At 41.6% G+C, this 12637-nt stretch overlaps 1 protein-coding gene across 2 annotated transcripts in view; it reads right to left on the bottom strand.

The window, feature by feature from the left end:
* Positions 1–450: 450 nt before the first annotated feature.
* The window catches only part of efna4 (ephrin A4), a 33630-nt gene continuing 21443 nt past the window's right edge, over positions 451–12637 (bottom strand). Inside the window, exons 3-5 of one of the 2 annotated variants that reach the window (XM_012924384.3) lie at positions 8139–8207; positions 2921–2947; positions 451–2326 (exon numbers count right to left, since the gene is read on the bottom strand). In XM_012924384.3, coding sequence (XP_012779838.1) covers positions 2244–2326; positions 2921–2947; positions 8139–8207 — 179 coding nt within the window. In that variant the 3' untranslated portion in view covers positions 451–2243. The remainder of the gene's footprint in view (positions 2327–2920; positions 2948–8138; positions 8208–12637) is intronic. The other variant, XM_004541274.3, reaches the window with a different exon arrangement.

Raw genomic sequence — 12637 nt, forward strand, 5'->3', positions numbered from 1 at the left:
TATATAAATGGAAATGCATTTACAGCTTATTTGGATGAACACCTCTATGTTTAAAAAAAAACATAAAACAGAAACATCTCCTTTAGGGCTAAAACCAGCCTTCGACCTGACCGAAAATAACTACCTTAAGGTCAATGTATGGGCTATGATGCTACAAAGTCTATTAATACTTGAAGTCTATTGGGTATCTGAATCTTATCAGGCTTTGGCCCCACAGATAAAAACTCTGCTCGATATTCCACTAGGTTACTCACATTACAACGGCCTCTTACACCACAAGGTCATTTCAAGTCCCAGAAGTCTCCTTATCTCTATACTCTGGTGTATTGCACTGAATGAATGTGTGTGTGTCCCACCAATAAAAACGTGTGTGTGTGTGTCGTCACTGAGACGGTGGTTACATAAACAACTCAATATGTTTAAAAGATAAATAATCATGTACTCAAACCATTTAAATGCAATCATATTTATTTTGTTGTTTAGCCACATAAAAAAGGCTCAGATTGCAGTTGGCTCTTCACAGAAGAAGCTACATTCTTCACTAAAATGTGAAAGCAGAACACACATAAACCGCCTAGTAGTAGACTACATGATGTTGGGGGAAGAACTACATCACTGACCAGGATATTTAAAAAAAAATCTTCAAACATTTGTCACCCATTTAAGAATAAAATGATATATATAAAAAAAAACATTGACATGATTGGTGCGATTTACAGCATTTTGACACTCAAGTTGACACTCAAATATTATATATATGTAAAGCTAGGATAACGTGTACAATTAACCTACAGATTTTTCTAACACAAGTCACTCAAATATTTTGGGTAGATAATTTTGTGATGTAATAAATATATTACCTTAATTTAATTTCAATGAAAAATACACATGTACGTCTTCTCTAATTTAAAAATATCTAATTTGAAAAATAAATGAATTTTAATTTGTTAGGATTTTTTAAACGAGTGTCTATAATTTGGAAGGACTTTCTTTAAAAGCACAAAAAAGCAAAAACAAGAAATAAACAACATTTAAATCACTTAGCTTGAGAAACTACATCACAGCAGAGCGTACTGAAAAATATACCAGTAAATGCACACATATGAAAAAAAAAAAATCATTGTTTTTAGTCAAATTTTTGTTAAATAAAAAAGGTAAGTTCTCACTAAAATGTGTTGCATAGTCAATACATCTTTTTTTCTGGCAGATTATATTAACTATACAGCAAAAGCTAAAGGAAAACATGTGAAAAACAAAACAAAACAAAGAACAACTAAAGGAGCAAATAGTTTGTATCCTTATCTGCACAACTGCTGGACCAACAGGAGAATCAACCAATCAGTTCCACAGTGTGTTCAGTGGAGTGAGATGAGCTGATGCTGTCCAGCTACCCATAAACCTCTCCGTTCTGCTTATTAAGGGTGCAGATGCAGAACAGTGGAGTGGCAAATCAGAGAGGACAAACGCTGTCCCAGGTCCCATTATTAACATACAGCACCAGATTCTAGTGTCCAGTTTCTGGGTTTACGGTAAACCCAGTTCAACTCCAGTACAACCAGTTTAATCCCAGCAGGGGGCGCAGGAGCCCAGCCTCCCTCTTCGAGAATATTCCCCAGTTCCTCCGAAAATGCCTTTTGTTTCAAAATCTAATTAGTTAAAAAAGTAGAACACATGTGTCTCGATCACGTCAGAAACGAGGCAATGAAGGATCATTCAGGTATTTGCGCATAGCAAAGTACAGCATGTCAGAACAAAGTAAAGAAGTCACCAGCTAACTAGTGACCTCTAACCTGAGCCGCTAAGTACAGTAGTATGTGTTTATTTGGCCACTTTTCACCAGGTTGAAAATGAGAAACAAAACAAGAAAAAGAAAAACTTGGTACGGGTCCAGACTGACTCATTATTCCTCTGAAATCAGACTGGGATATGAGTCTTACAGTCAGGCTTAGCTGTAGAATTGATATTAAGTGGTATTACTTACACAACAGGTAGGAAAACAAAATAATCAGAAATGAATCATTGTGATTCATAATGTCAGTTCCTGTCTCACCGTGGCCCCGTTTTGGAGAAGATGTCCGATTCTTTCCAGATTTTCACACGTAAACAGCCACGAGGCAATAAGTGTCATTTTGCAATAGCTTAGCAAATATGGCATTGTGTAATTCACAAGTAGTGCAGAGGCGTACTTGTACGCCACATTCCCACGGAGAACTGGTGGGAGGTCAGCGATGAGGACGGACAGTTCAGGTAGTCAACAGGAGCACGATGAGGAGGAGCGGCGGTGACGCTGTCCTGAGTGAGGATCCACTACTTAGAGGTACGGTTTCTGAAACAGAGATGTATGAAAAATCTTCAACTCATACACGACATATACACAAATTTGCTCAAATCTGTTTTCTAAGATTTGGGCTTGTCCTTGCTTTTCAAGAGAGATCTAAACAGTGACAGGATATGATGTTAATTCAGATACCAACTCGTCTTCAAATTAATAGCAACAGTTTTGCAAAGCCTCTGGGTTTTCTGAGTAGCACTAGATGAACTGACTGGCTTAAACAAAGCCCTGACCCCAACCCCATTAAACACTTTTAGGTCAAACTGGAGCACTGATTGTGTTTTACATCTTGTCAACTAACATCAGCGCCACAAATCACTAATGCCCTTGTGGTCGAATTGGTTAAAATCTCTTTGTGGAAACTTCCCAGGCCAGTGGAGGCTGGTAAAGCGACACATCAATGTCCATTAATTCAGCAATCGCTTTTGTTCCACTTCTTTTGACTTGTTTATCTTACGTTTAAAGCGTGTTTGAACATTGCAGTAAATGAGAGAAGACACAGAGGTGCGACCTGTCTGTTAATCGTGTAAGCATGCACATATGGCGGAAAGATTGTAAGTAACTCCAGTTTAAGACGTTGCATCTCACCTTGTTTTTGTTTTGAACCTTCTGATGCTGGAATAAGCAAGTGGGATGGGGGGTGGGGGTGGGAGAGAAAAGATTTAGATAAAGTTGAGGCAAAGAAACAAGTTGCTGATTAGTCATTTTTTCCATGCTTAACTTTCTCAATAAAGCTGCTGCTTTGTGGAACAAGAGGAGCAAGAAACAGACAAATGACCAGGGGAAGGTATTTACCATTACTCAAAGACTAACGCCATGAAAAATGAGTACTGACTGGCTGTGCAACCCTAAATATGTCCCCTATGCAAATTCTTCTAAAGGTCGGATAAAAAAAGAGCTTGAGAAGCATGGCAACAGGAAAAGATAGTGTTATGTAAATTAGAAAGAGTAAGAATGATCAAAATTATACAGAGGGGATACAGGAAATGAAAAAGAGGGAGGGAAAAATAAAATAAAATTCAAAATGACAGAGCGAAACCAAGAAGTGGACAGAAGATGAAAGGGAGAGCAGTGGAGACTCGAGTGAGAAAGTACGGCACAAAAAAAAAAAAAAAAAGAAGGTTGGAAAGATTGAAACAAGGTCAGACAGAGAGAAAAGGGAGGGAGAGAAAGAGACGGGATAAGAGGCTGTTTGTGTCTGGGCGTCACTTTCTCAGCAGGAGGGGGACTAAAAGGAAATAATGGAGGGAAGAATGGAGGATGCTATGATGCAGGAACAGGGAGGGCTTAAAGAAAGGACAAAAAAAATACAGGTAGTGGGGCTGAAAACGGTTAAAAATCCCTCCTGATAGAGAAGCGCCATATAATACCAGTGAGAGCGTACAGAGGGTCAGGGAACGAGGATGAGCTTGCACAATTGCAGGTGTTATTAAATGAATCTATGGCCTTGAACCAACCTCGGAGAACTGCAACCCTGAACGCTCACAAGACACAAACTGCATTTATTTCCTGGAGATGTAACCGTAACTTAACTGCTTGTGTGCACCCATAAGGAAGACGCGTCCCCATAACGTGACTGCAGATTTCAGACCCCACAACATTAATAATACCTGCACCACACACACACACACACACACACACACACACACACACACACACACACACACACACACACACACACACACACACACACACACACACACACACACACACACACACGCAGAATGTGTATCGATGATGCCAGGATAACTAACGCTATATCCCACAGTTTCTTCCTGTGTGACTGTTGTGCTGACACAAGTCACTACATTATTTCTGTGCGAACAGTGACCATCTAAGGGTTAACAAAGGATTAGAGGTCTGGGCCTTGTGCAGAGCTTGTGTGAGTATGTGTGTGTAAGTGTGTGAGAAACAGCGGGAACCCCCCCCCAAAAGCAAACAGACAAAAGTAGCAGAGAGTTCCTATCTAAACGGCCTTTCTGCGCTCCATGAAAATGTTCTCAAAATTGTTTATTTAAAATATGTACAATAAAAATATTTAAACGCATTTCAAGGACCACAAAATTGCTTCTCAACTTGAAATTGTACAATGAAAATATATTAATATCTTTATATAGGTGGACATTTGGATGGGAAAGCTTATTCATGTTAGTTTTTAAAAAAATAAAACCTGTATTTTAAGAGTAAAACTTCTCAACGGTACACTAACAGTTAGCGTTACGTGTAACTCGCACATAATGCGCAGGTGGAAAATAAAATTTGCTCATAAATGCCTTGTGTTTGCCCGGGTGTGTTTGATATGTGTGTTTTGATCCGACTTTAATCACATCATTTGCGCAGAAGCCGAATGTTCGGACATTCGTTTGTGTCAACATCACAATTATGGTCATGGCGAGCCCCCCGCGACAAAATGGTGCCCATGGTGGCGTGACTGCAAGAAGAGTGCCCTCTCTGCACTGCAGTCAGAAACAAGCCGCATGTGTAACTGTACATGCACAACCATGGTTAAGTGAATGTGTGTGTATGGCGGTGGAAATGTGTGTGTGTGTTCTTCAGTCAGCATAACGCCCCACTGCAGAGACAGACAATGTTCCACCATCCCACCTCTCCTCTCATGCCGCCATTTTACACGAGCAGGAGGTAACGTTAACCAAATCTGATTTTTAATCGCTTAACTGAAAAACAAAAATAAAATCGCGAACGAATAACGAAACGCGCAAATCGATGAAGACGGGGAAAGTCCATTTTGAGTCCGAAGTTCGGGATCCGAGCGAGCTCGGCTGGGCGAGCGGTTTGTGCACGTCGCTGTTCGAGTCTTGTCCCTGAGTATAATGAGTTCAGAGGGTACAAAGGTATTTGGGCGGGAGGGGAGGGGGTTAAGGAGGGCACTGGAGTAAGAAATTAGAAAAAGAAATGGATGGAAAAAAGGGAGAAAGAAAGTGGGGAAAATGGTGAAGCTCTGTAAACTGAAATGAATGTAACGGACTGCTCACAGCAGGAGAACGGCAGAAAAAAAGGGAAGAGAGACAGAGAGAGAAAGGGAATCAATTAGAGAGAGAGGAGAGTTGGTCTGTAATGGTTTCTCACAGTAGGACGGCTGAAAAACAGAAAGGCAGCGAGACAGAGTGACAAGAAGAACAAGAGAGATAAACACAACAGGATGAGTTTTAGGGAAAAAGTTGCAGCGTAACAACAACAACAACAAAAAAAAAGGTGAGCGTAGAGTAAGAGGCAAAGCGAGCCAATGAAAGATGCAATTGAGGGCTGCAAGGCGCCACAGATTTCACACGACAGCAGTCTGCTGATGCCGATTCAAAGCCCTGTTTTCTGATGCAACACAGGCTTTCAGCAAAGTCCTTTCTCTTGTGTGATTCCTGACAGTTTTGCTCAATTAAACATCACATCATCACACACATCGCTGTGCTAAAATTCAGAACCGAAGCCTAAAGAGCCGAAACACGCTTTACAACACAACAAAAAACAAGTTAGGGAAACAACGTCGCGGAGAGCCATGTGTGCACAACATCATTAGGAGCCTCCCGTGTCAACGAGTCTGCCCTGCCTACTTTGTTGTGTTCTTCGGTTAAATTAAGGCGATAAACACACATTCACACACTGGAGAGGAGATCGAGGGACCGGAGAGTGGTAGCTGACCTTGGAGCAATGACAGCGTACCTGATGGACTCGCTCACTGTCACCACTCTGTCCTTCAGTCGTGTTGTGAGGCAGTGGGTCATTTTGTGTGTGTGTGTGCACTCCTATAATAAATTCAAACACCCATAACAGGGGCATCCCCGTATTGAACTTTTAATTATATGGGCTTCTTTCTGTAAAAAGAGGAGGAGGAGGGAGGGAGGTGCGTGTTTTGAAGTTTAGATAAGAGATGTAGCTGAAGGACAGGAGCTGCCATCACCAGCGGCCACACACACACACACACACACTCAGCGAGTATAAAGGCACTGTGTGCCCTGCTGCCATGCTACCTGTCAGATAAAAGGGAACCTGAGCAGGAAGGAACTAGGGAGTATGCGAGGTGTTACCACAGGGAACAACACAACAACAGCTGTGGTAAACCGCCACTAATGGACAGCCAAAGAGAGAAAGAGAAATCCTACAACTCTCCTTCATCTCCTCTCTCATCCATCTAATTTGCTCCCATCTCGCCGGCCTCATGCATGCTCATCCCAACGCACTCGCCGCACAGCGTGTGCGTGACAGAGATGGAGCGAAGAAGAGAAACGGGAAGACGGGGAGTCGGTGAATAACTGTAGATATGGAGATACAACAAAGAGATAGAGAGAACACGGGAAAGATAGGGGAGGTGGAGTGGGGCGGGGTCTGGGGGGGTGGGGTGGGAGAGTCGGGTGGAGGACGTGTAAGACACTGCTATGGATGGTGCCTAGATTAGTTTTGCTCCAGTAGCGAAAGATCATAAAAAATGAGGAAGGGAGGAGAGAGCTGAAGAGACAGAGAGAAGGGGGGGATTAGTGCCACTTCAGGAATGACAGAAGACTGAAGAAAGAAAGAGCAGGAGGTTGGAGTAGTGGGGGGAGTCAAAGACAAGGAGACGGAGATCCTGAAATTTAGTCGGGATTAGTTTTGGTTAAGAAATAGGATGAGAGGCTGAGAGGGGAAAAAATGAGACAAGGAACAGTACATTGACATATGTGTATCTTTGAAGGGGAAGTCTTTCTGCTATGAAGTAAATAGATTCTTACAGTAAAGTCAAACTCATGTCTCCCTGCATGCACGATCCAGGTGATTGCAAATATTTTGATTATTTTTGGCTCAGACGGGCTGATCAGGGAAAAGCTGTCAGAAGGTCAAGACTGCATTAGCATTTTCTCACTGAACAACTATCTGTGGTATTTCTAATTAATGACAGCAGGATAATTAGCATATAAAAAAAGTCATCAGCCTTCATTCTGGTAATAACGCAGCAAATTACTCCCCGTATCACCAGGACGGTGAGAACCATTCGGAGACGGCCGGAGCTCCTTTTATTCCACTTTAATTGTCTTCTCTTTTTTTTCCCAAACTGATGAATTTAGTCAGTGCTGATTGATTAGACAACCACGACACCAGTTTCTTTAGTACAAGTGCGTGTTAGCGCAACAAACCCCCTGCAGATAACACTGGGATGGGAACTGGGACGGGCGTCTGAGACACGCATGTGGGCGTATACACACACACACACTTACACTTGTACAAATTGAACTCCAGAAGAATGCACGCAAAGGCCCATAGATGCAGAAACCCACAAAAACAAAAAAAAAAGCGCATTTGGTAGTACACATAGAAAGGCTCCCACGCACACACTGACAACTATACAGGGATTCCCACTGTGACTGGGCAACATTCCCAACCGGAATGGGCAGCTCACTGGACTGGAAGACTAACATTACTCCAGGCGGGCTCTGGATTAGATCAACTCTGGGAATTTCAGATGGGGACAGAGTGATTGAGAGAGAATGAGGAAGGTAGTTTTAAAAAAAGAGAGCGAGGGAGAGAGTAGGGGAGGGGTAAAATGTGTTTTAGAAGATGTTGTCTCATTTATATGGTAAAGATAAATATTTTGAAGCATACAGATGCGTTAGGTTTCAATGATTACGGCACAAATTTTTAAAAAAGAGAAAAGAGAAGAAAGCAGAAGGTACTTTAGAGGGGATAAGCAGAAGTCTAAACATGATGCTATACAGCCCATGTAGCAGAGATGTGAGAGGCAGAGAAAAGAGTGTCTTGGTGTACAAAGTGGGGCGGGGGTGAGCATGAAAGAAACAACAGATGAAAAGAGGAGTGTACTCACTGGGCGCACAGCACACTGTGACACGCAACTTCATACATGGCAGAGGAGGGCCTTCATCTGTGGGTAGAGCTGGAAAGAACAAGGAAAAGAAAAAATGTAAATAAGCTTCACACTTAATAAATCCAACAATCGGTTAGCCAATATTAAAAAAAATGTAATTAACACTTGCTGAATGAAACTCTTCCAAAACAGAAATGTACTCTTTGAGAAGTCCTGTGCTCCTGCTGGTGAATTCATATTATAAGCTTAAGGAACAGCAAGGTTATTTATTTAGGTTTTCTGTTTTAACCATATCAATAACTCATGACATCTCCCCCCAAAAAACACTCCCTGTGTGTACTCATCACACTCATCTACACAACTAAATAAAAAACAATGCGACACAATCGAGAGTGCAACCATTACAGAACGCAACACTTTCGATCCACTCAGATTATGGCTCACATGGGAACACAGGCAAACATCAGCGGTATTACCTGCCACTCTAACGCTGCTTTTGCAAAACAAATGTGTCTGGAAACTGCAGTTAAAGGCTTTTTATCTTTGAATAAAAACGCAACAAATTCAAGGCCCAACACACAAGTCGAGTGTACGATTACCAACAGTTTGTCTCACTTTGTACCGACACTTTCGACTGATAAGACGCAGCAAGTCCTCCGAGAAGTCTGTGGTACAGCACAGAGTGACAGTGGAGCTGCAGAACTGGGTTATGCTTATGACGACTGAAGCAGCTCCATCACAAACAGGAACTAGAAGGGCAATTTGAAAGCGCAGTAATCCAAAATTTGTTCAAACCTTGCGGTTTTAACAGAAATGTAACACGCTCTTCGTTCGCCCATCTTTCACCTCTCTAAAACATGTCAAGTTATCCAGCTTTTCAAAGCTTTTTTTTTATTGTGTTCATAGAAAAACAAATAATACTGAAAATGAAACAAGGTTTACAAAATATGATGCTCCATTGTGCTAGCATAATGGGCCTTTTTCACAGAGTAGCCACTTCAACGTGTCATAGCAGCTGGTGTGCTACCACTGCTACGCCAAAGAACCAGAGCTCTGTTTACCCAAATATGCTTTAAAGCTAAGTCGGTTAAAAAAAATCTGTCTTACATGCACTTGTAAGTCTAAGACAAAAGGCACTTTCCCAAAAACATTATTACTTAAGGGGCACTCAGAAATGACAATAGATTAAAACGTTTCTACTAACCAATGTTAGCACATCGGGAGATTAAATATAGCTACACTGCCACAACACAGGTTCAAATGAACTGAGCAACTTAATGTTAAGTTAATGGTTAAAAAAGATCATCTAGTTTGTTAATTACTCCATAGCCCAGTCTCAAAACAATTCACTATGATCATTATTCAACACAAAATGTTAATTCAGTTTTTTCATCAAATGTGTTTTCTAAAGTTCTACTTTTAGCTGGCAGGATCCAGAGTTTATTAACAGACCCTCTAGATCTACATTCAGACATGTAAACGGTCAAACTGAATGAATAAATTGCAGCATCTACTCGTCACACACTGGTACATTTTTTCCCAGATAAAACGAATTTCACAAAGTCAGAAAGCTGGTGGGAATTTCTACTTTAGCAACTTTCATAGGAATAAATGAAGTGACAACCATCTACACCCACTGGCCACTTTGTTAGGCACAGAAGGTCAACTCGTTGTTAATGCAAATATCTAATCAGCTATTTGTGTTGATCACATGACAGCAGTGCAACACATTTAAGCACGTAGACATGCTTGAGACAACCTGCTTCTACTGACCCCCAGAACGTGGAAGGCGATTAAAGTGACTTTGAACGTAGCATCCCATATGGAAACGATATATATAAATCTTATAAAGTTTGTATCTGTTTTGTGTGAAACTTGTATGAAAAGCATACAAGAGTGAAAACAGATATAAGATCCCTTGAAAAATTATATAAATGAAACTTGTAAGTTTTGGATACTTACTAAGACAATATATGAAAGTAATGAGAAAGTGGCCACTTTCATGAGTAAATCATGTAAGCCTGATATGATTCACTATATGAAGTAGGCCACATCTTATGCAAGTCTTTTATAAGTTTTTACTTTTTCTTTTCCATATGGGATGGTTGTTGTTGGTGCTAGACCGGTTGGTGTGAGTATTTCAGGAACTGATGCTTTACTTGGATTTTCCTACACAACCATCTCTAACTTTTACAGAGAAAAACTGAAATACATCCAGTGAGCAACAGTTCTCTAGGCGATGTCAGAGGTCAATAGTAACTTAACTCACTTGTTACAAGAAAGCTATGCAATGCACAACCATGTAAAATCTTAAAGCACCTGCGCTACAACAGCTGAAGACCACAGCGGGCGCCAGCCCTGTCAGCTAAGAATAGGAAAGTGAGTTCACTCGGGTTCACCAAAACTGGACAACAGAAGCTTGGAAAAATGTTGCCTGGACTTTCTGCAGCAACATTCAGATGTTAGAGTCAGAATGTGGTGTAAAAATAAAAGCATCCTGCTTGTATTAACAGTTCAAGCTAGCGGTGGTGTAATGGTGAGGGATATTTTCTTTGCACACTTTGGACACCTTACTACAAACATTGTTTAAAACACCACAGCTTACCTGAGCATTGTTGCTGGCCATGTCTATCCCTTTATGACTACAGCAGGATAAGGCACAAATCATCTTAACCTGGTTTCTTGAACATGAAAATCTTAAATGAACTCCACGGTCACTAGATCTGAATGCAACATCGGATGTGGTGGAACAATAGATTCACATCACAGAGACAAGAACTCTGCAGCATGTGTGACGCTATCACGTCAATATGAACCAAAACGTTCCTAGCACTTCGTTGAAAATGTGCCACGAAGAATTAAGGGAGCCACCAGTAAAGAGCAGTAAAAACTGTAAAAGGAATGAGTGTGCTTGTTATTAGCAACGCTGTTTTGATTCCATTGTGGTTTTTGAGGGCCCTGTATAGTGGAAAAAGTGACACGCTCCAGTCTTTTTGTTAAATGGTGAAAAAAAATGCATTGCAATTTTATGACACTGGGCTCTGAATTATGTCCATCAGTTCATAATGTTTCAACTCAAAGCTTTTGTTAACTGTTTCTGCGTTTTCCTATTTGTAATAATTTACTGGTGACTCTCCAAATGTCAAGTCCTTTGTTCGTTTCCTCGGCTTTCCTTTATCTGCCGCATTTTTCAAATTTCTTGTGATTGTTGTCAAAGCAGTGAGATCTGTTGTTCTAAGCTCTCTTTGTCACCATTACTCTGGCCACTGTTGGGAAGAGCTGACTATCAGAGGATGTAAAGGTGTTTCCTGTTTTTGGGGATCTAGATATGGAGACCCAATGGGTCTTGGTCAGCAGGGTGAGCAGTAGGGCAGAGACCAGGAGGCAGTGGGTTGTCACTGTCATAGTCTGTGGGAGAGATGAGCTGGGCCCGGCTCAGACTCAGCCAACTAATGCCATTAGTGTTTCTAATACCATTGTACTGTTCTCCCGGGCTAATGCCATTATGCAGTCTCCGGTGCTGCGGGCCCATTCAGTGCACACACCCCAGAGCCAGACATTTGGACCAACTTTACGCCTTATCTTTGATGTGGACAAAACACACACAATCGCCCAAAGCCCGATGTGACCCAAACCAGGGGGTAAGACCTATTGTTGCTTTTCTGTGAACTGGCATGAACTACCACAATAGCCCAGTGTGCATGTGCGTACATACATACGTTTGTGTGTGTGTGTTAGTGTGCGTGAGCGTGTCTCATACCCTCACAATGCTCCATTGTCCCTCAGACTGCAGCAGTAATTTATGTAAAGATTCTTTCTTTTCCTTCATTTCCATCCATCACTTTTGTTGTTCCCCACTTTTCTCTCTCCCATTTGGGTTCCACTCATCCATCCTCCCATCCCTTTCTCCCCCCACCCTTCCCGTACTGTGAGACTGTGTCCATCTTTTGCTCTTTTTCTCCCCGTGTCACTCTTCCACGCTTCTCTACCTCCGTCTGCTTCTCTGCCTGCCTTTTTTTCCTCCCTCGCTGTCGCCGTGTATTGATCTCGATTTCTTCCACCTACACTTTTTTGTCTCTTTGTTGTCACCCTTCCGTACTATGCATTCGCTTGACTCTTTCATTTTCTGCTTTCGTTTCATGCCCTCCCTCCTCTTGGACTTACACCAGAAGTTGTAAAAAAGCAAGCAAAAAAAAAGGCAACTGATTTTACAGCCACTAAGCCATCTTCTGTATCTTTCCCTCCCTTTTTTTCCCTCCAGTGGTTTGAAATAAATGAGTGAGGGGAGAGGATTGCAGGAGGATGTCACGGAGAAACCATCACTTAAATTGTACAACAGCCTACAGGTTTATGAAAACATCATATTAATGTCATTCAGCATGAATTTATGGATAACATTAATGGCATTCAGAAAGCTGCAGTTTGCCGACACTCATAAAAAACACGTTGGCTTAAGCAACAGTGAAACCTTTTTATCCTTTAAATAAGGCTTTCTGGCC

Source organism: Maylandia zebra, linkage group LG11 (assembly GCF_041146795.1).
Source record: "Maylandia zebra isolate NMK-2024a linkage group LG11, Mzebra_GT3a, whole genome shotgun sequence".
NCBI lineage: Eukaryota > Metazoa > Chordata > Actinopteri > Cichliformes > Cichlidae > Maylandia > Maylandia zebra.